Source organism: Heptranchias perlo, chromosome 10 (genome assembly GCF_035084215.1).
Source record: "Heptranchias perlo isolate sHepPer1 chromosome 10, sHepPer1.hap1, whole genome shotgun sequence".
Taxonomy (NCBI): Eukaryota; Metazoa; Chordata; class Chondrichthyes; order Hexanchiformes; family Hexanchidae; genus Heptranchias; species Heptranchias perlo.
Window position 1 is genome coordinate 41,337,982 of NC_090334.1, and position 21,361 is coordinate 41,359,342.

The 21,361-nt window shown below is 42.0% G+C and overlaps 3 protein-coding genes across 5 annotated transcripts in view; 2 read left to right on the top strand and 1 right to left on the bottom strand.

The window, feature by feature from the left end:
• The window catches only part of ccdc175 (coiled-coil domain containing 175), a 95,050-nt gene extending 94,632 nt beyond the window's left edge, over positions 1–418 (top strand). For both annotated transcript variants that reach the window (XM_067991517.1, XM_067991518.1), the window contains one exon: positions 319–418. The gene's annotated coding sequence lies outside the window, so the exon portion shown is untranslated. The remainder of the gene's footprint in view (positions 1–318) is intronic.
• jkamp (jnk1/mapk8 associated membrane protein) lies at positions 1–17,062 on the bottom strand. Its single transcript, XM_067991521.1, has 7 exons — positions 16,955–17,062; positions 11,445–11,533; positions 10,279–10,433; positions 4,666–4,872; positions 4,118–4,299; positions 1,392–1,468; positions 1–862 (listed from the first exon to the last, which is right to left on the bottom strand). The coding sequence occupies exons 1-7, from the start codon at positions 16,956–16,958 to the stop codon at positions 644–646; spliced, it is 933 nt and encodes a 310-aa protein (XP_067847622.1). The 5' UTR covers positions 16,959–17,062; the 3' UTR covers positions 1–643.
• LOC137326432 (trans-L-3-hydroxyproline dehydratase) overlaps positions 17,054–21,361 on the top strand; it is a 16,565-nt gene continuing 12,257 nt past the window's right edge. Inside the window, exons 1-2 of one of the 2 annotated variants that reach the window (XM_067991520.1) lie at positions 17,054–17,626; positions 19,447–19,616. In XM_067991520.1, the coding sequence (XP_067847621.1) occupies positions 17,146–17,626; positions 19,447–19,616 (651 nt within the window). In that variant the 5' untranslated portion in view covers positions 17,054–17,145. The remainder of the gene's footprint in view (positions 17,627–19,446; positions 19,617–21,361) is intronic. The other variant, XM_067991519.1, reaches the window with a different exon arrangement.

A 21,361-nucleotide genomic window follows, 5' to 3' on the forward strand; every position in this document is an offset into this window, starting at 1 on the left:
TCACACACCATCCCGACTTGGAAATATATTGCTGTTCCTTCATCGTCGCTGGGTCAAAATCCTGGAACTCCCTACCTAACAGCACTCTGGGAGAACCTTCACCACACGGACTGCAGCGGTTCAAGAAGGCGACTCACCACCACCTTCTCAAGGGCAATTAGGGGTGGGTAATAAATGCTGGCCTTGCCAGCGAGGCCCACATCCCATGAACGAATAAAAAAAAACCTGGTTGGTGTGAATGGATCACATGCAATGAATGTATGAAAAGATTTCTATAAAAGTCTTCAAACAGTCACTATTTATATTTTCTTTACACAGGGTAACAAAGAAGCTGAAATTTACATCATTTATATTATCCACGGTGGCTAAGTGTGACGTATTCAATTTACTTCAATAAAGTTTCTTTTGTTCATTTTAATGATATTTTGTTAAAGCAGATGAATAGAACATTATATATATATATACACACACACTTTAAATATAACTAAAGCAGACAACAATAATAGTTAACAAAATGTCATTTTTACAGTAATTACATTGATATTTCTACCCAGGCTGCTGGAATCATCTCTGAATAGTTTCAAACATCCATTGTTCAGATCTGTATTTTTACAATGTCCCCCTTTTCAATCCTCCAATTTCTTTAATGACCATTGCCACCTTCTGACAGTATCCTTGAAGGCTCTGTATATTTAGCAGTTAACAGGTAGAAAAGTGCTGGAGAGGGCACTAACGCCAACAGAGGCAGATCTTGGTCCAGTTTATCTAATCTGGAAATGGAGATAATTCCATAGGCATGCAACATCCAATGACTAAACAGGACCACCAGCCTCTTCTTTTTCGTGATCAGATCCTTGTATGTCTGTTAATGAAGAACACAATTTTTTTAGATATTTACAACCTGATGTTACAATACAACCCCCTTATATTTGACCTACATTTTTAATAGTCCTGTACTGAAGATTGAATCAGAAATACTTTTTTCCCCAAATAGGACTTCAGTAATTCAGAAACATCCTAAAACTTCTTCCTAACCATTAGCAGAGATCATTTCCACGATTCCTTAAAATTGAAGTTGCACAGCTTCCAATCATCACAAATTAAACTTATATTTGTTCATATAACAGTTCTTACAATAAGACTTTTGACAGCATATACTCTGTGAAAAATGTCCATGTTTTGTGAAATCAGTCAAGGAAAGATGAGCTTTAACTCACAGTACCAGGTACTAACATTACATCTTAAATGTTTTCAATTGAAATGCCGAAGTTCTCCAAACCATGTTGTATTGAGCAACAATTTGCACTGTTAGTTCATACATCATTAAATCCACAAAACTGTACAATTTATGGGAAAATGACATACCTATTATAGTTTTGATTCTAACTTACCTGTATTTCTGAAGCAGACATGTATACTGCCAAAGTTATGAGGGACAAGACTAGAATTATGTATGGAAAAGCATAATCTAAAATAAATGTACAGAAAAGCAAATTATTAACTAACATTAAAATGCAGTATAAATGTTTACATTTTGCTAATAAGTTAACGTACAATAATTATACCTCATATAATAATATAATTATTGCATGTTTGTTGACTTATTTGCAAAATTTACATAGCATTTGATATATGATATCTCTATATATACACATGATTATATGGTAACCCATTAGCAACAAAGTCCAGGCCCTCAATGAGGGAACCTAAATGTGGGATGAAATTTCAACTGACCCTGAAGTGCCTTAAATTCTCGGCCATATTGTCTTGTGAAGAAAAGGAAAACTGACCTATGAGGTGTCCCTTTCCACAGTATTCAAACATAAATTCTGATTGGTCAAATAAGGCAGCAGTGTTAACACTGGCCACTGAACTACCTCCAAGCTGGACTATAAACCCTCCCAATTCAGTATAGAATCAATATAGGGGTGAATTTATGAGATAAGGGAAACGGCTTTTTTTTAAATTGCATACAAGGGCATTGTGTCTTTAATAATGCAATATCAATTTTTTCATTTAACTATTTTTGAGCAGGTCATGTAAGCTCACAGCGGCACAAAGTGGTTATAAATTCACACTGGAATAAAACACTCAACACTAGTCCTAGAGACCATATAACCTTCAGTCTCTTTCAAAAAAAAAAGAAACACACATTCACAGCTGTCTGTGTTATTACAGAAAGATGACTGCAGAAGTGATTCAGTATAAGTAATGAAGAACAGTAAGCGGGTGACATAATAAACCCCTATGGAAATTCCAGGCACTTATATATTACAATATGGGGCCAATAACAGAGTCCAGGCAGAGCAGTGCCTACGCTGCAATAAGCTGACCATATTACAAGGTCAGCTCATTTACATAAGTTCATGGTGTTCCAGGTGCACTCCTAGCATTCAGGGGAGTCGGGAGTATGGCGTGCACCAACTCCTAAAGAGCTATTCCTCACCATTAAATCTGCCTTGGGAGAGAAATGGCTATTGCAAGTTGTAGAACTCAAATTGCTCCTTTCAATTAAGTTGATTTGGAAGATCTGCTATGGAAGATCCTTGAAAGAAGACCCATTCTGTAGTCAAGAGCAGCCTGGATGAAGGTGGCAGAAAGAATTGTTGCTGTCTCACCTGTGCACCAGAGATTGCAAAGGTGCAGAGTAAATATATACCATTTTCAAGACACTACTTCAAGTTTCAGGATGTCATGTATAAATAAAGAGGTCAGAAACAAACTAAAATTGAAGAAGAGGGCCTATGGGGCCTGTCGTTATGAAAAAATAAGGGAGAAGGTTAAGAGCGGGATAAGGAAAGCAAGGAGGGAGTATGAGGGAAGAATCTCAAAAGTATTTTAAAAAGCAGTATTCCACAGATACAGAGTTAAAAAAGAATTGTTCAATGTGAAGCGGGTTCCGAGATGACAGGATAGTGAGTTAGTAGAGGGCATGCAGAAATTGACAGGAGTACTTAACAAGTACTTTGCTTCAGTGCTTACAAAAGGTAAAGGATATTGGGGAGGAGGTGAATCCCCAATTGGTTAAAAGCGAGATGGGAGATGTCATAAGTAAAAGGAAAGTATTAGAAAAGTCACTTAAGCTAAAGGACAAGTTCCCTTTGCTGATGGGATACATCAAAAGGTCCGGAAGGAAATGGGGGAAGAAATAGCAGAGACCCTCAAAATTACATTTAAGAGTTCTATTGAGAGTGAATGTGCACCAGAGGACTAGAGAGTGGTCAATAATACTCATTTTCAAAGACAGAGCTAACCCAGGTAATTACAGGTTAGAGGCGCTGTAGGGACAGGCAATGTTGTAGAGGTGGAAGCAAGCAATCTTGATAGATAAGACCTGGGATTTAAAATTCAACCTGTTGTCGAACAGGGTACCAAGACTGTAAACAGTCTGATTCAGCCTCAACAATGGCCAGGGAGGGAGAATGGAATCAGTGGCAAGGGAACTGATTTTCTGGTGGGAGTTAAAGACAATGGCTTCAATTTTCCCAATGTTGTTTGAGGAAGCAGTGACTTTAGACAAGCAATTTGACAGCACCAACATAGTCAAGGGGTCAAAAGAAGTGATGGAAAGTCAGAGTGGGCATCATCGGCTTACATGTGGACACTGATCTCCATGTTAGTAGATGATGTCATCAAGGGACAGCATGAAGTTGCGGAATAGAAAGGATAGATCCTTGGAGGATCCTGGAGATGACTGGGAGAGAAGCCATTGCCAAGAGAGAATGCTGGCTGCATTCATATAGGTAGGAATGGAACTATACAAGGGCAGTCCCATGGTGCTGCACAATGGAGGAAAGGCACTGGGAGGATCAACTGTATTGAACACTGAGGAATAGTCAAAGACGAGGAGAAGGGATAGTACATCTTGATCATAGTCAGAGGATGTCTTTCGTGACATGGGATAACTAATGGAACAGCAAGTAAAATTTAACATAGGAAACAAGATTTCTTTATCTGTCAATGATGGTCATTAAATACCAAAAACCTCAAAATATGTGGCAACAGACTAACATTATAAATGAAATTGCCATTTGCAAGTTGTGGCCAAACTTTGTCAAAGATGTTTTGAAATGTAGCTAGATCCAAAGGTAGCATCTAAACATGAAAATGTACTTACAAAGCAGGCCTCCACCAACTGCCTGAAGCACTGTAAGAATCGGGAAAAAGTATAGGGCTGCATAAATACTTTTAAATCGGTCAGATTTTCCAAGGCCACAGGCAATCTTTTTAACCAGGAGTGGACGAAGCAGCATCATAAAAACTGGACAAAAGGCATAGTATATGAAGACGATAGTGTATCTGAAAACAAACAGACAAGACATACCATCAGAACAACCATTAGAGATGAGCAGTCAGTGAAGTTGAAATTTTAATTTTTCAGAATGCTGGCTCCCAATTTAACATTTGCATTCCTTCAGCACTGCTCCGAACCATCAGGTCTTCGAGCCACAACATATGCTTAAAAAGATTACAGTGTATTTACTTGCACTGGCTAGTTAATGGCAGATACTTTGTATTGATAGTTTTTAATCTGTGTGGAGTTCTCGACCTGAATGGAAAATATTTTATGTCAAATTCATTCTTAGGTTTATGGCAGTGAATCAATTAATGTAACCATAAAGTAAACAAGTCAATGTTGCACTTTATTGAAAACCATATACTTACAATGGGAATACAGCTTCCTGTGTACAATGCAATGTGTGGATATAATCTGGACTGGGATTATAAAGCATTGTATACCAATCTGATAGCATCTTCACACGGCAGGACCGGATTTTCAGCTCTCCTACTGGATCATTCACCAACAATGTAACAATAGCTGCAACACTACATTCGAATAATGCAGTCACATGCTGAAAAAGTGCACTGGAACTGTACAAAAAAAAACAGCATCAACGATTGTTACAGTGAACTTCAGTTTTTCCTTAGATTTCAACTGCCTGGTATGACGGAATACAAATAAGAAAAACCTGAAAAATTGGAGGCTGTTTTCACTATGACGAAGGAGATTTTGGGGTAATTTGAGAGAAGTGTTTAAAATTATATCAGAATGCAACAGAATAGATAGAAACAGCTTTTTCTAGTGGTTGAAGGGTCCAGAACAAGGGGACATAGAGACAAGATTAAATGCAAGAGATTTAGGAAAGAAAGCGGAAGACATTTTTTTTTACACAGAGCACTGTGAGGCAGGGAATACAACTTCCTGTGTACAACGCAATGTGTTGATACAATCTGACTGAAGCAGAGACCATATCAACATTTAAGAATATTGACATTACATTTAAGAAGCTCTGAAACCCGGAGCTCGAGCTCCTCTAGCTGATGACACTTCCTGCACATGTGGCCATCCAGGACAGGAGAAGCGTCCTGGAGTTCCCACATGGCACAGGATGTGCATTCAAAGGGACAGAGGTGCCCTGCCATGCCTCTATTTATTGGATTGCTACTGAGCCTATGAAAAACAAAAAAAACTCACCAGCTACTCACCAATCAGCTCCTTCCCTTGTGCTGACGTCACTTTAGTTTTTTTCTTTGACCTGCTTGCCCGCTCCTCCTTTTATCCCCACACTCTCTCTCTCTCTATCTGTCTGGTCTTGGGCCTCTCTCGCCACCACACCTCTTTTTATCCCCATTTACTCGCTGGCTACAGGCACAGTGCCGGAGGATTTGAGGAGTGCTAATGTTGTACTGTTGTTTAAAAATGGAGGAAAAGATAAACCGAGTAATTACAGGCCAGACAGTCTAACCTCGGTCGTGGGCAAATTATTGGAAACAATTCTGAGAGACGGTATAAATCATCATTTAGAAAGGCATGGATTAATCAAGGACAGTCAGTATGGATTGGTTAAGGGAAGGTCGTGTCTGACTAACTTGATTGAATTTTTTGAGGAGGTAACAAGGAGGGTCATATGAACACAAGAAATGGGAGCAGGAGTAGGCCATATGCTCCCTCGGGTTGATGAGGGTAGCACATTTGATATAGTCTACATGGATTTTAGCAAGGCTTTTGACAAGGTCCCACATGGCAGACTGGTCAGAAAAGTAAAAGCCCATGGGACCCAAGGGAAAGTGACAAGTTGGATTCAATATTGGCTCAGTGGCAGGAAGCAAAGGATAATGGTCGACGGGTGTTTTCGTGACTGGAAGGCTGTTTCCAGTGGGGTTCCACAGGGTTCGGTACAAGGTCCTTTGTTTTTGTGGTATATATTAATGATTTAGACCTAAATGTAAGGGGCATGATTAAGAAGTTTACAGATGATACAAAAATTGGCCAAGTGGTTGATAGTGAGGAGGAAAGATGTAGACTGCAGGAAGATATCAATGGACTGGTCAGATGGGCAGAAAAGTGGCAAATGGAATTCAATTCAGAGAAGTGTACGGTAATGCATTTGGGGAGGACAAAGAAGGCAAGGGAATACACAATAAATGGGAAGATACTGAGAAGTATAGAGGAACAGAGGGACCTTGGAGTGCATGGCCACAGATCCCTGAAGGTAGCAGGACAGGTAGATAAGGTGGTTAAAAAGGCATATGAGATACTTTCCTTTATTAGCCAAGGCATAGAATATAAGAGCAGGGAGGTTATGCTTGAACTGTATAAAACACGAGTTAGGCCACAACTTGAGTACTGCATACAGCTCTGGTCACATTACACGAAAGATGTGATTGCACTAGAGGGTACAGAGGAGATTTACGAGGATATTGCCAGGACTGGAGAATTTTAGCTATAAAGGGGAGATTGGATAGGCTGGAGTTGTTTTCCTTGGAACAGAGGAGGATGAGGGGAGATTTAATTGAGGTGTACAAAATTATGAGGGATCTAGATAGAGTGGATGGGAAGGACCTATTTCCCTTAGCAGAGAGGTCAATAACCAGGGGGCATAGATTTAAAGTAATTGATAGAATGATTAAAGAGGAGTTGAGAATTTTTTTCACGCAGAGGGTGGTGGGGGTCTGGAACTCACTGCCTGAAAGGGTGGTAGAGGCAGAAACCCTCAACTCATTTAAGAAGTACTTGGACGTGCACTTGAAGTGTTGTAACCTACAGGGCTACGCTCCAAGTGCTGGAAAGTGGGATTAAGCTGGATAGCTCCTTCTCGGCCAGCACGGACACGATGGGCCGGATGGCCTCCTTCTGTACCGTAACTTTCTATGATTCAATTAGATGGTTGAAGGAAAGAGAAATAAAGGGATATGGGACTTGAGCAGACACTTGGGATTAGGACCACTGCTCATGTGGAGGATAAACACAAATACAGACTGGTTGGGCAAAACGGCCTGTTTCTGTGCTGCATTTTCTATGTAATTCTAGCTCATATTGTCTACTAAAAATGTTTAAATATGTATGAAATTGTTTGACAATACTATCCAACTATCTTAGAAGACATCCAGGAGTGTCCCAGCCCACACGTGGCAGTCAAACTCCTGACTGCACCATTCCAGACAGGGCAATGGAGAAGTAAAACTGGGATGGAAGTTTGCTTGCAACGTTAGGAGTTGGCAAGCATTGCAGACTGCAGAATAGATCATGAGACTTGCAAGGTATGTTATGATGCTGCAAATCTGCTTCGTTGTTTCTTCCACCACAATGGGCAAATTAGTAAATAGAATGTTAGCAAAGCCTTCCTAATGTGAACACGTAATTTTTTTGTGAATGGTATAAAATTCTGTAAATCAAAGGCTTGTTCAGAATTCAGAACTTGCAGAAATTATTCCAAATTCACTGGATTGCTCATGAACTAAATTGAAATGCTGCTGTGTCACTTTCCTATCACTTGAGGGTGATCTACTGCTTACATAACTTGAAGGGATTTCAGTAGCAGAAACCCAAATATGATTGAATTTGTGGCAGTAGAAGCTTGTAGAATGCTACAGTATCAGAAGTGTCTCCACCCCTGCCCTATATAATTATATTGACTTCGGGAAACAATCAAGTATGAGGAGATGCAGGAGAGCAAAATATCATACCAGGGTCAAATACTTTCTTGACAGTCTACAACTTAAAACTATTTTTAAGAATTTTATGCAAAACTCATACTGTAGGTAGTGCTTCAATAATTCGATCAGATTACCCTGTAGTTTACACTCTCCTGATTACTCATAAGTGCACGACAAGTTCAAGCATTTTCTTTATCATCTGTACTTACAAGTTATTTTCCCCTATGGTTCTGCCATTTGTAATTTATTGTCCCCTCCTATTGCCTCTCCACTCATTCTCTCTGCTTCTTCTAGAGATCTAGGAGTACAGGTTCATAGCTCCTTGAAAGTGGAGTCACAGGTGGATAGGGTGGTGAAGAAGGCATTCGGCATGCTTGGTTTCATTGGTCAGAACATTGAATGCAGGAGTTGGGATGTCTTGTTGAAGTTGTACAGGGCATTGGTGAGGCCACACTTGGAGTACTGTGCACAGTTCTGGTCACCCTATTATAGAAAGGATATTATTAAACTAGAAAGAGTGCAGAAAAGATTTACTAGGATGCTACCGGGACTTGATGGTTTGACTTATAGGGAGAGGTTAGACAGACTGGGACTTTTTTCCCTGGAGAGTAGGAGGTTAAGGGGTGATCTTATAGAAGTCTATAAAATAATGAGGGGCATAGATAAGGTAGATAGTCAAAATCTTTTCCCAAAGGTAGGGGAGTCTATAACGAGGGGACATAGATTTAAGGTGAGAGGGGAGAGATACAAAAGGGTCCAGAGGGGCAATTTTTTCACTCAAGGGTGGTGAGTGTCTGGAACGAGCTGCCAGAGGCAGTAGTAGAGGCGGGTACAATTTTGTCTTTTAAAAAGCATTTGGACAGTTACATGGGTAAGATGGGTATAGAGGGATATGGGCCAAGTGCAGGAAATTGGGAATAGCGTAGTGGTATAAACTGGGCGACATGGACATGTTGGGCCAAAGGGCCTGTTTCCATGTTGTAACTTCTATGATTCTATGATTCTTGCTTCTCTTTTTCTTTTCTGAAAAGAGCCCCAGCCTGCTCCTCAGGACCTCAGCATCCCCAGCTTGCTGCCTCCTCTTGACTAGTTATTCAAGCAGACATTGTGCTTCTAATATACATAATACATTATAAGTGCAATGAGTGTTTACAAACCAATCTGCCAGCTTCCCAACACAGTGCCAGGATTTTGGTGAAGAGTAGGCAGCAGGCCAGGCAACAAGATCTCCATCCTCCTGCCGACAGTCTCAACAAAAGCCTTCAACACTGCATCGGAGAAAGTCTTTGGAGCTCATGCAGCCATTTTACACCTTTCCTGCTGTCTGCAGCCACAGTGCACCTCCCCTTTAAGCGGTGCTGGCTGCCTGTAAATGAAGTCAGGGAAGCTTGATTTTCCATTCCCCCAGACAGGCGCGTAGCCAATAAGCAATGCGAATAGCGCTGGCTGCATGCCTGTCCTAGCAGCGATTTCCCATCGTCCATGTGCCCCTTTTCGGGCATGGTTGAATTTAGGCCTTGAAGAAATGCAACAGACAGAGAAATGGCCACTAGATTCACGGTTTCTATTATATTCATTAAATAGAAATAGCATTCATTTTAAATCACAGACCTGGAAGTGTGAATTTACCAGCATCTGCTTCTGCAAACTTCAGGATGTACTTGTTTACAGCAATTAGACAATTTTAAAAGGGACAGGCCAGATAAATACAACTCTACCATGGCAGTAAAATGATACATTATGAACTATGTGGTATAATGCTCCTGTAAATATAAAACAGTACATCATCTGATTTCATAAGCAATGCCATAGGCGATTCCTAGTATTCAAGTAAAAAGTATTTGATGTTCACCAAAATAAAGAAATCACACCTAAAATTATATTGTAACAGATGTAAAGCAGAACAACAGTAAGACTGCAGCATCAACTTCAACAACATAGTACTTCCTCAGTACTGCATTGAAGTAGGACTTGAACCAATGGCTTACTAATTCAGAGGCGGGAGTGCTACCAGTATGCCATGGCTGACACTACATAATGAATGTATAAATCCATTACTTATTTCCAATTATTCATCGACAAAAACTGAGTCAGCCCTAGAACAATACTGTAAAGCTCCCACTACTCTGCCCCAACAATGTGCCTCAGATCAAGATTGCTAAATCTCATTTCACATAGACCCTTTGCAGCAGACAAAAATGACTTTCACTCCCTCAGTCTCTGCTGGATTTAAATCCATGTCCCAGAGGTAAAAGTCCATTGTTTAACTTACTGTGACACCTATAAGATTATATACAGTAACACCACCATTTATGTTTGTGCTTCTCAAATAACACTAACCTCTTTTTGCCCGAATACCATTCAATAAAGAACCAATGCAAAACCAGAGGTAGCATTGCCATGAAGCCCAGATACAGCCAGTCATATAGCTCTGGTGATTCCTCACATTTTTGACAAATCTTCAGGGCATCTGTTCTTTCCCCTCTTGGGCATACCTGGAGGATTTTGTTTTAAATGAAAAATCTTTTTATTACTATGTTACAAATAATTTTTTAGGTTGCCACATTGATACAGATTTAATGCATGGAAAGGCATATGTTTATTTACAACATATGCAATATCTTTCCAATTAAAACAAACTTGATCTGAATGAGAAATGATTAAACCTAGAATTTGAAATTAGATTAGGGATGATAGTGGAGTCACTAAACAATCTGCCATTGATTTGTTTCTGGGTTCAATCTACAAATGCTTCCATTTCAACTCATAATCACAGGCTGACATAGCCTTGAATGCATGTAGTTTGAATCCAGAAGCAAATCAATGACAGGTTATTTAGTGACTCCACCTAATTCAATTTCAAATTCCAGGATGAATTAATTCTCATTCAAATCATAAAAGTCCAAGAGCCTACTGTGAGGGTGGAAATATGCTCCTTTGAATACACCTGAATAGGGTGATGTTATAAATTAGTGTGTCTTAATATATTTCATTAAAAACAGACTACCACTAAGACATCACCTTTCAGGCTGCAGTATTGCATACTGAATTCTGTATAGAGATAACACAATTTAATCACGGATCAATAATGCTCATTTGGTCATTAGCTCCTCACTTTGAAAAAAAATCAACCTGCACATGTACTGTGAAAGCAAATAGCAGAAGTAGGCCATTCCAGAAAAACACTGCATGCCTGAGTCATAGCAGCAGTAACCAACAGCAAACTAGTATGTAGAAAATGTATATGCTTATAATGAAATGTAGACCTATCACTGTATGATCAATTCAAGTTCCACATACTAAACAATCAGTGACAGCCTATACTTTTGTTATATAATGATGAATATATGTTCTATACTGGACAAAATATTTATTGCTTGGGGAAAGCTATCACCTAATTACTAAGTGTAGACCAGTGATCTTTAAATACTAATCCTGCCCAGTAATCATAAAATATTTTCACATTTATTCTATGCAAGAAATGTGAAAATGCACAAAAAACTTACCCCACAATCTCCATACTGCAGCTGACTATCATTTCTGCTTTCTCTTATTTGTTTTCCACAGTATAATCCAGGGCACACTAACTCAACATCTGAAATTAAATAACATTTAGCATCAACTGTTAAATGAATTCAGATAAACTACCATTTGTTTTAATTCAGAGCATATAAATGATTATGAAAAATGTGTTTTTATACATAATTATTAGAAGCTATTTAAAAGGAAATGGACATCAAAGCAGCATTTGACTGACTATGACATCGTGGAGCCCGAACAAAACTGAAGTCAATGGCAGTCAAAGGGAAAACCCTCCAGTGGCTGGAGTCATATCTGATACAAAGGAAGATGGTCATGATTGTCAGATACCTCTCACCACAGCACCCGAAACATCACCACAAGAGGGAAGCGTCCATGGCCCAAACATTTTCAGCTACTTCGGCAATGTCCTTCCCTGTGTCATAAAATCAGCTGTTTGCTGACGATTCCACAGTGTTTAACTCCATTCACAACTCCGCTGATAATGAAGCAGCCCATACCAATCTACTGCAGGACCTAGAGAAGATTTAGGCTTGGGCTAACAAGTGGCAGATGTTTGCACCACATAGATGGCAGGCAATAAACATCTCAAAGAAGCCCAATCATCTGCTCTTGACCTTCAACAGCACCATCATCGTCGAGTACCCCCATCAACATCCCGGGGGTCACCATTGACAAGAAGCTGAATTGGACCTGTAATATCAAAACATGGCTATGAAAGCAGGGCACAGGCTGAATACTCAATGGTGAGTGGTTCACCTTCAGACCCCTCAAAACCTCTCCACCATCTACAAGGCTCAAGTCAGGAGTTTGATGGAATACTCACTACTCACCCAGATGAGTGCACCTCAACAACACTCAAGAAGTTCAACATCATCCAGGACAGAGCCATTTGCTTGATCAGCACCTCTGCCACTGAACATAATGTCCACCCACTCCATCACCAACACTGTGCCTGCAGTATCTAAAATCTATAGAATGCAATGCAGCAACTCACCAAAGTTACTCTGACAGCACTTCTCTGCCCTGCAACCACTACCACCAAGAAGGACAAGAGCAGTAATGTTGTGGAAATACCATCACCGCAAAGCCATACATCATCCTCATGTAAGAATAGACAGAGGCTGCAGTCCTGGTCTATGTACCAGAAATGAAAGATCTCGACACAGGAGTCAAACACTTACATGTTTATTAAGTTAATAAGGTTAAGCACAGGGCGCATTGCGAACCGAGTGGGAATTTGAGAATTTGGTGAGAGGGGAATTAGGTGTAGAGGTGGAGGACAGTGAACAGAGGGGAGGAGCTCCGAGAGACCCGGAATAAAAGGGTAGGTTAATTAAAAGAGCAAGTAAACAGTAAGTAAGTTAATAATAATCGAGTAAAGGGAGTTTAGAAAAAAAAAGGTTTCTAAATATAATGGACGGGCAGCTAAGACCCATTGCCTGCAATTCCTGCACGGTGTGGGAACTTCAGGACGCTTTGAGCTCAGGCTGAGGGTTTATGAGCTTGAGGGGCAGCTGGAGTCACTGCAGTGTATAAGGGAGGCTGAAGGTTTCCTAGATGGTATGTTCTAGGAGGTGGTCGCCACACAGAGTTCAGGATAGTACATGGGTGGACATCTGAAAGGGTAGGAAGAGGCAGGCAGTGCAGGAATCTTCTGGGTGTGTGGCACTCTTAGACCGGTATATACCAGTGAAGGTGATGACACCTGGAAGGAATGCAGTCCTGAGCGTGGCACCCTGGGGCAAAAGACTGCAAAAGGGGCACACAGTGAAGTGTTGAAATGCAGTAGTCATTGGGGATTCGATAGTCAGGGGGACAGACAGGCGTTCACTGTTGACGTGACTCCCGCATGGTGTGTTGCCTCCCTGGTGCCAGGGTAAAGGACATCACGGAGAGGGTGCAGAACATTCTGCGGAGGGAAGGGGAACAGCCAGAAGTCGTGGTCCATGTGGATACCAACGACATAGGAAAGAAAAGGGATGCGGTCCTGCGGTTAGAGTTTCAGGAGCTAGGGAGGAAGTTAAAAAGCAGGACCTCAAAAGGTAGTAATCCGTGGATTACTCCCAGTGCCACATGCTAGCAAGTACAGAAGTAAGAAGATAGGGCAGTTTAATGCACGCATACAGACCTGGTACAAGAGGGAGGGCGTCAGATTCTTGGGCTATTGGGGCCAGTTCTGAGGCAGGAGGGATCTGTTCAAGATGGAGCTCAACAGAGCTGGGACCGATGTCCTTGCAGGGAGGTTCACTAGTGCTGCGGGGGAGGGTTTAAACTAATTTGGTAGGGGCATGGGCACCCGGATGTAGCATTAGAAAGGAGAAACAAGGTGCACAAAGGATTGGGCGAGGCAGGTCTAAGATAGGTTTAGAGTCCATGTGTGTAAACGCATGAAGTGTGGTTGGTGAGCTGCAGGCGCAAATAGCCACATGGGAATATGATGAAGTGGCGATAACAGAGACCTGGCTCAAAAAAGGGCAGGTACTAAATATTCCTGGATACAAGGTGTTCAGGAATGATCAAGGAAGGAAAAAAAGGATGGGGGGGTGCCAGTATTGATTAAGGAGAATATTGCAGTGCTGGACAAAGAGGATGTCCGTGAGGGGTCAAGGACAGAATCTATCTGGTTACAGTTAAGAAACAATAGAGATGCCATTACACTACTGGATTTATTCTACAGGCCACCAATTAGTGGGAAGGATATAGAGGAGCAAATTTGCAGGGAAATTACAGAGAGGTGCAAGAACTATAGAGTAGTGATATTGGGGGACAAGTATCCTAATATAGACTGGGATAGTAATAGTATAAAGGGCAAAGAGGGGGAGGAATTTCTGAAGTGTGTTCAGGAAAACGTTCCTGATCAGTATATTTCCAGACCAACAAGTAAAGAGGCATTTCTGGATCTGGTTCCGGGAAATGAGGTGCACAAATCTTTGAAAGTGACAGGACAGATTGAGAAAGCAGTTAAAAAGAATACTGGGCTTTATAAACAGAGGCATAAAGTATAAAAGCAAGGAAGTTATGTTGAACCTTTATAAAACACTGGTTCGGCCACAACTGGAGTATTGTGTCCAATTCTGGGCACTGCAGTTTAGGAAGCATTTGAAGGCCTAAGCGAAGGTACAGAAAAGATTTACTAGATTGGTTCCAGAGATAGTTACATGGATAGACTGGAGAAGCTAGATTTGTTCTTAGAGCACAGAAGGTTGAGAGGAGATTTGATAGATGTGTTCAAAATCATGAAGGGTTTAGATAAAGTAAATAAATAGAAATTGTTCTGATTGGTGGAGGGTCGAGAACCAGAGGACACAAATTTAAGGTGATTGGCAAAAGAACCAAAGGCGACATGAGGAAAAACTTTTTAACGCAGTGAGTAGTTATGATCTGGAGTGCACTGCCTGAAAGGGTCGAGGAAGCAAATTTAACTGTGGATCTCAAAAAGGAATTGGATAAATACTTGAAGAGAAAATATGTGCAGGACTACGGGGAAAGAGCGAGGGAATGGGACGAACTGGATTGCTCTTACAAAGTGCTGGCACGGGATTGATGGGCCGACTGGCCTCCTTCTGTGCTGTAACCATTCTATGAAATGAACATACTCACAAGACAACACCCCGGAACACGCGGCGATATATTGCTGTAGAAGATCACGCATTAGTTGTTGAGCTCAACTTTCTAAATCATCATCTTCCGACTAGCATTACAATCTCACCCCTTTTTATATCTTTCTAACTACATTACATCACATGCATTCCATGACCTTTATATACTCTGTGCCAATTCAAGTCTGCACCAGTCTTTATCAAGTTCCAGGCAATCTAAACATCCATCATCCGTGATTCAAGCGGCTGGCAGAAGCTGCTGGTGTTTAAGTTCTAAGCAACGCATAGAATGTACCCAATTATGGCCAAACCACAGATGTTAGTCTCTAAGTATGCATGATTTGTGAGAAAGTTCAGAATTAAGTGTAATCAATGTGTGGCTCAACCATGAGATCAGGCAGTCTGTGACCTCTGTGAAGACTACCACTGTCAGCAAAGTTCTGCAGGCTTTTAATCTTACGGGCTTAATACACAATGGATTCCGCACTCAAAGTGGATTCTTTACTTTCTCTCGATCCCTTAACACTTACTTGGACATCGATCACCATCCCTTCCTTGTCGCTAGGTCAGGATCCTGGAATTCCCTACCTAACGCCATTGTGGAAACAATCTCACCACAAGGACTGCAGTGGTTAAAAGAGAAGTCCACCACCACCTTCTCCAGGCAACTAGGACTTGGTAATAAATGTGGCCATGTCAGCATTGCTCAAATCTCAAGAACAAATAAAAGTGGATATATCTGATTGGCTCCATAATGGTTAATGCTATATAAAAACAGCCTACTGCACGGTCATTGCAAAAGGAAAACAATCCCATAGCCACTGTAACCTATTTAGGTCACTGGCAAAACTCCATAATGTCATTGCAGATGGAATTCTACATAAAATCTCATGCTATCTCCAACTAGCAGCACTTTATTTTCATGCTTTTTTTTGGAGTGATCAGGTAAATAATATCAATTCTCGTTTTATCATGCAGCATCAGTGTTAAGCATTACAGGGCCAGGCATAGTGCAAATTATGTACAGAGTAAAGCTCATCTGCATTGCTCAAAGAACGTGTGGTAACACTGACTTTAGAACAAAATTCTCTACTGTGTGAATTTTACTTTTCTTGCAGATTAACTAGTCATTCATCTCTGTATCTAGAACCTTGATGGGTGCAAAATGCTTAATGTGTTTACAACAACGTAAATTCATATAGTGCCTTTAACGGAGTGGACGTTGTTTTGTTAACTTCCGGCAGTGACTTATTGTGTAGGTAATTAATTGTGTGCAAAGTATTTTCGGACGTTTCTGAGATATGTGAACAGGCACTATGTAAATGCAAGTATTTTCAATTGGCATCAATGATCACAATCACTAGTACTTAAATTCTAGCAACAATAACCTGTCAAATAGGGATACGCTTAAATTAAAAAATACACCAGTTATTCTACAAGAGCTTCCATTTTGCCTGTGGGTGGGTTGTACACACCGATTTGGCTATAATTCTGACCAGCTTCCAGTAACGTGTTATGAAAGCTGAGTGATGGGATAGATTTACTGTGCTGTCTGTGACTCCCAATGAGGTAGGAGTGGCTCGATTTCGAGATCAGCTATCAAATTACTTTAACGCTTTTCAAAAAGATCTACCTTCTTCTAACTACAGGCATTTTCCCATTCAACTCCTGCAATTTAAATATCCATTTAATGGCCTTTACCATAACCCACCTTCTTGGTCAGGACAGAATCAACGAGACCAAATCACGTGACACACGGTCAGCACATTATCCACATTTGTGGGTTAACTAACGACACACGGAATAGGATAATCATGCCTGTCGTTGTCTGCTCCACGTTCACCAACCCGTAAAGCATCGACACGCCGCCTTACCCATAGTGAGATCCACCGATCAACAAACACCGACCACGAACACTCAACTCCTCCACACCGGAACACAGATGGCTTCTTTCACCACCCACTTCCGGTGTTGGCGGAGTTGACCTTTGACCGGTCAAAGCCCTCGAGCGGCGGCGGCGGCGGCGCGCGCTGAGTCCGTTAAGCCCGGGGGAGGGGGCCCGCCGATGGACCTGTCGCGAGCGCCGCCGAGTGACGGCCGCGTGCTGTCGGTGCTGGACATGCACACGGGCGGCGAGCCGCTGCGCATCGTCACCGGCGGCTTCCCTCACATCCCAGGGGACGACGTGCTCAGCAAACGGCGCTACGTGCGGGACAAGCTGGACGGGCTGCGGCGGCTGCTGCTGTTCGAGCCCCGCGGTCACTACGACATGTACGGGGCGCTGCTGGTGGCCTCGGAGCAGCCCGACGCGCACCTCGGCGTCCTCTTCATGCACAACCAGGGCTACAGCACCATGTGCGGGCACGCAGTCCTGGCGCTCGGCCGCTTCGCCCTGGACTACGGTCTAATCGCCGAGCCCAAGTCTCCCGAAACTCAGGTCAACATCCACTGCCCCTGCGGCCTGGTCCGGGCTTACGTGCAGTACGAGAAGGGCAAGAGCGGCCGGGTCCGCTTCCACAGCGTCCCCGCCTTCGTCTTCGCTGCAGGTATTGGACCGTGGTGGGAGTGAGGGCTGGGGGGGGCAGCTGGCGAAGTTCACCTGGGGAGTGTGGGGCTGACCCGTGGGTAATTTTTGCATATGTCGCAAATGTTTCTATTAGTTCTAGGGATGGCGGTGACATTTACTGTGCTGGTGATGGGCCTTCTCCTTGAATCACTGCAATCCTTGTGATGGTGCTCTCAGTGGTGGTGGGTTCAGATTTACAGGGTACTGACACGGCCACAGTGATGGAGGGCGATATATTTCTAGGTCAGGCTGGTGTGAGATGGAGGTCACAGGGAAAGTAGGTACTGTTGAAGTAATTAACCTTGGGGAGTTAGTACAGTACATCATGTAGATAGTACACACTGCAGCCACCGTGTGGAAGGGCTGCTGATTACTAGATCCTGGGTGACGTTGAGCTTCCTGACTGTTGCCTCCGCTGCACCCATCAGATGAGTGGTGAATATTCCGTCACACTTCTGACTTGAGCCATGTAGATAATGGAGAGGGTTTGAGGAGTCAGAGGGCGAGCCACTTGCCTGCAGAGTACCTGGCCTCCGCCTTGCTGTTGTAGCCACGGTGTTGATATGGTTGGTCTCGTTAAGCTTCAGATCAGTGGTGACCCTTGGATGTTGATGGTGCGACTGAGGCTTTTCCCATTGACTCCAGTTTTTCTAAGGCTCTTTGCTAGCATACTCAGTCAAAATGCTGCCTTAACTTGGGGCAGCTCTGTGACATTCAGCTGGTGTGTTCATGTCAAGGCGGTGATGAGGGCAGCAGCTAGGTGGTTCTGGTGGAACGCAAACTGACAATCAACAAGTAGGTTATTGGTGAGTAGGTGTCGCTTGGTGGCACTATTACCTCTTACTTCATGTTGCTGATGATTGGGAGGAGGCTGATAGAGCTTGGGTAGATTAGCCAGGGTAGATATGTCTTTCTTTTTATAGACAGGACGTACCTGGACAATTTTCCACAATACTGACTAAATACCAGTGTCATGGCTGCAACTGAAATTGCCAGCTGGTTCTGATGCATAGGTGTTCAGCACTACAGCAGTGATATTATCAAAGCATAGCAAAGGCTGTGGGCCATGTCCAATATATTCAGTTGCTGCTTAATGTCACAGAGTGAACCAAATCAGCTTGATATTCACATCTATGCTGGCAAGGACCTCAGTGGAGTCATCTACTGGGCACTTTTGGCTGAAGATACTAGCAAGCACTTTGGCCTTGTCTCTTGCACTTATGTGTTGGGCTCTGCCATGGTTGAGGATGGGATGTTCAATGAGCCTTTTTCTCCTGTTTGTCCACCACCATTCTCAACTGGACGTAGTAGGGCTACTGAGATTTGCTCTGATCTGTTCATTGTGGGACCGTTTAGCTCTTTCTATAGCCTGTTGCTTTTAGTGTGCTGTTGACTGTTGTAGCTTCACAGTGTTGGCATCTCATTCTAAGCTATACCTATTACTGCTGCCACAATGTTCTATCCTCCCCATTGTGGCTGGATTGATCTCCTGACTTGATAGAGCTTCGGGCACACTGCACAATTTTCCAAGCCATTAATTTTAAATGGTTGAAATAGAGTGTAACCTTTGCCCAAATTTTCATATGTGCCATAGCACAAAACTCATGAAATTACCGGTTTAGTGTCTTTAACAAAGCAAAATGTCCTCAGGGGCTGGAAAGAGTCACCATTTCTCTTGGGGTTCCACCAGTCTCTCCCTGGTCATACAGCAGGAGAGTGGGAGAACCCCTGTGTAAATTCAGGGCCATTATACAGGTGTGTACATACAATGTACAGTACTAGTTTACTGGTCTCTTTCAGATGTTACAGTTGATGTACCAGGACATGGGAAGATGGTGGTGGATATTGCATATGGAGGTGCTTTTTATGCATTCGTGAGTGCAGCTTGTTTTGGTTTGGATGTTTGTTCCTCCAGGACTCGGGACCTTGTAGATGCAGCAGTAGCTGTAACTAATGCTGTGAAAACACAGGTAGGTAAAGAAGCCAAATACTGTTCTTATTGAGCAGTGTTCATCCAACAAGCAAGTATTTCACCTTGCCACAATTTAATCACAAATTAGTGATTGGGGAAATTAGTTTTTTTTCCCTGAGGCTGGGAAAATGTGCAGACTTTAGCTGTGAATACCATCTAGAAGTGCAGCCAGGTTTTCCTTCTCTTTGCGAATGGATCCCTCCTTCCTCAACTAATAAACTGAGATTGGTTCTATGTAGTGAATGGAACACAATACTGTTTGTGTGCAGCCTGCAACCATTTTTACCTTGCAGACCTAACTTTCCTAGATGAAGGGCAAAATAAAATGCTTTGAAAGGAAAATAGGGGCAAAAATGCAAATACCTGACATGCTGTTCTATGTCCAGCCTATCCAGATCATACAGCTGTGGAACCTCAAAATAAGGATCAGAGTTTTTATGCACTTTTTGCTACAGGTGGAATGCAGTAACTCAAATTGCTGCACATTGTGGCCTGGTTCAGAATTGCCATAACTTGTCAAGCAGACAAATGGACCTTGCAAGTCTGAGACATTAACCCACAATTTTGTGACTAGGAGTCACTTGGTTACTGAATTTTCAAGAGAATATTTTAAAGCATTAAAGACTGTACTTACAAATTTTGAAGTAAGTTACCACTATTTGCTTTGGAGCTGAACTTTCAGCACCTTCCAGTTTCTGAAGGAATAAAAGATTAAGTTATTAACCACATGTAAAAACAAAGTTACAGTATTAATTTTGACCACCTTCATTCAGCAATCTCCATACACTGCTAGAGTTGAGCAACACTGAATTCAACACTGTTAAAACTATATGGGGGTTGTCATTTTTGACATTGTCATCTAGCATTGGTATGTGCCAATGAACCATGTGGCACCCACGCTATCATTCTAATGAACATTCACGATACCCTTTTCGTATAATACGTTACCCAAAACTGTGCACAATACTCCAAGTATGGCCCACCCAATGTCGTGCACAAATTCAACACCACTTTCTTTTGTAACTGATTCCTATATATATATAGAACTCAGAATCCCATTTGCCTTTTCACAATCTTTTCTACTTGCATTCTCATCTTTAAAGATCTATGTATCGGCTTTCATATCTGTTCCTCCACTGTTAAAAATCTTAACAATTTAGTGTATAATTTCTTACCGTTTTTCCCAAAATATACCATCACATTTCTCTGCGTTGAACTACATGTGTTATCTATCTGCCTACTCTGCTTGTGTTCCCTTGTATTTTCTCTTCAGTTGCCATGCCCTCCTAATTTGGTATCATCTGCAACATCTCTGACCTACCTTTGCATCTTGCAGCAATTTTAGTTCTCCATAACACTCCTATATCAGGATAGGATACCTCTTGATGTCTCAATTTATGAAGGCCACCTGGAAGTTAAATTCTGACAGGTCACCACCCATACCAAATTGGGATCTGAGTTTGGACCTTCATAAGTTAATGAACTCTCCTTTCAAACCACATATAATTGAAAGCGTCTGTCATTTCAGACTGTACTTTTGGTGGCTCTGGGTTCAGCTTGCTAATTAGTGAGATCTAGGCACTGGTTGCCAGTCACCCCTATTTGTACAAGCAGTTTCAGAACACCACTGTGGTTTCTTGCTAAAAGTAGCTTCCCATTTTCATCTGTCACTTTCAATTGGATTTACAATGTCACTACCACTGTGAATGGCCAGAGAACTCTAGCATTTTATATGAACCGTAT

What these genes read in the sequence shown, in the direction of transcription:
- jkamp (XM_067991521.1), bottom strand. An exon ending in TGCAGTATGGAGATTGTGGG is followed by an intron (nt 10,434 to 11,444) that starts GTAAGTTTTTTG and finishes AAAATCCTCCAG; the next exon opens with GTATGCCCAAGAGGGGAAAG. An exon ending in AGTTGGTGGAGGCCTGCTTT is followed by an intron (nt 1,469 to 4,117) that starts GTAAGTACATTT and finishes CATTTATTTTAG; the next exon opens with ATTATGCTTTTCCATACATA.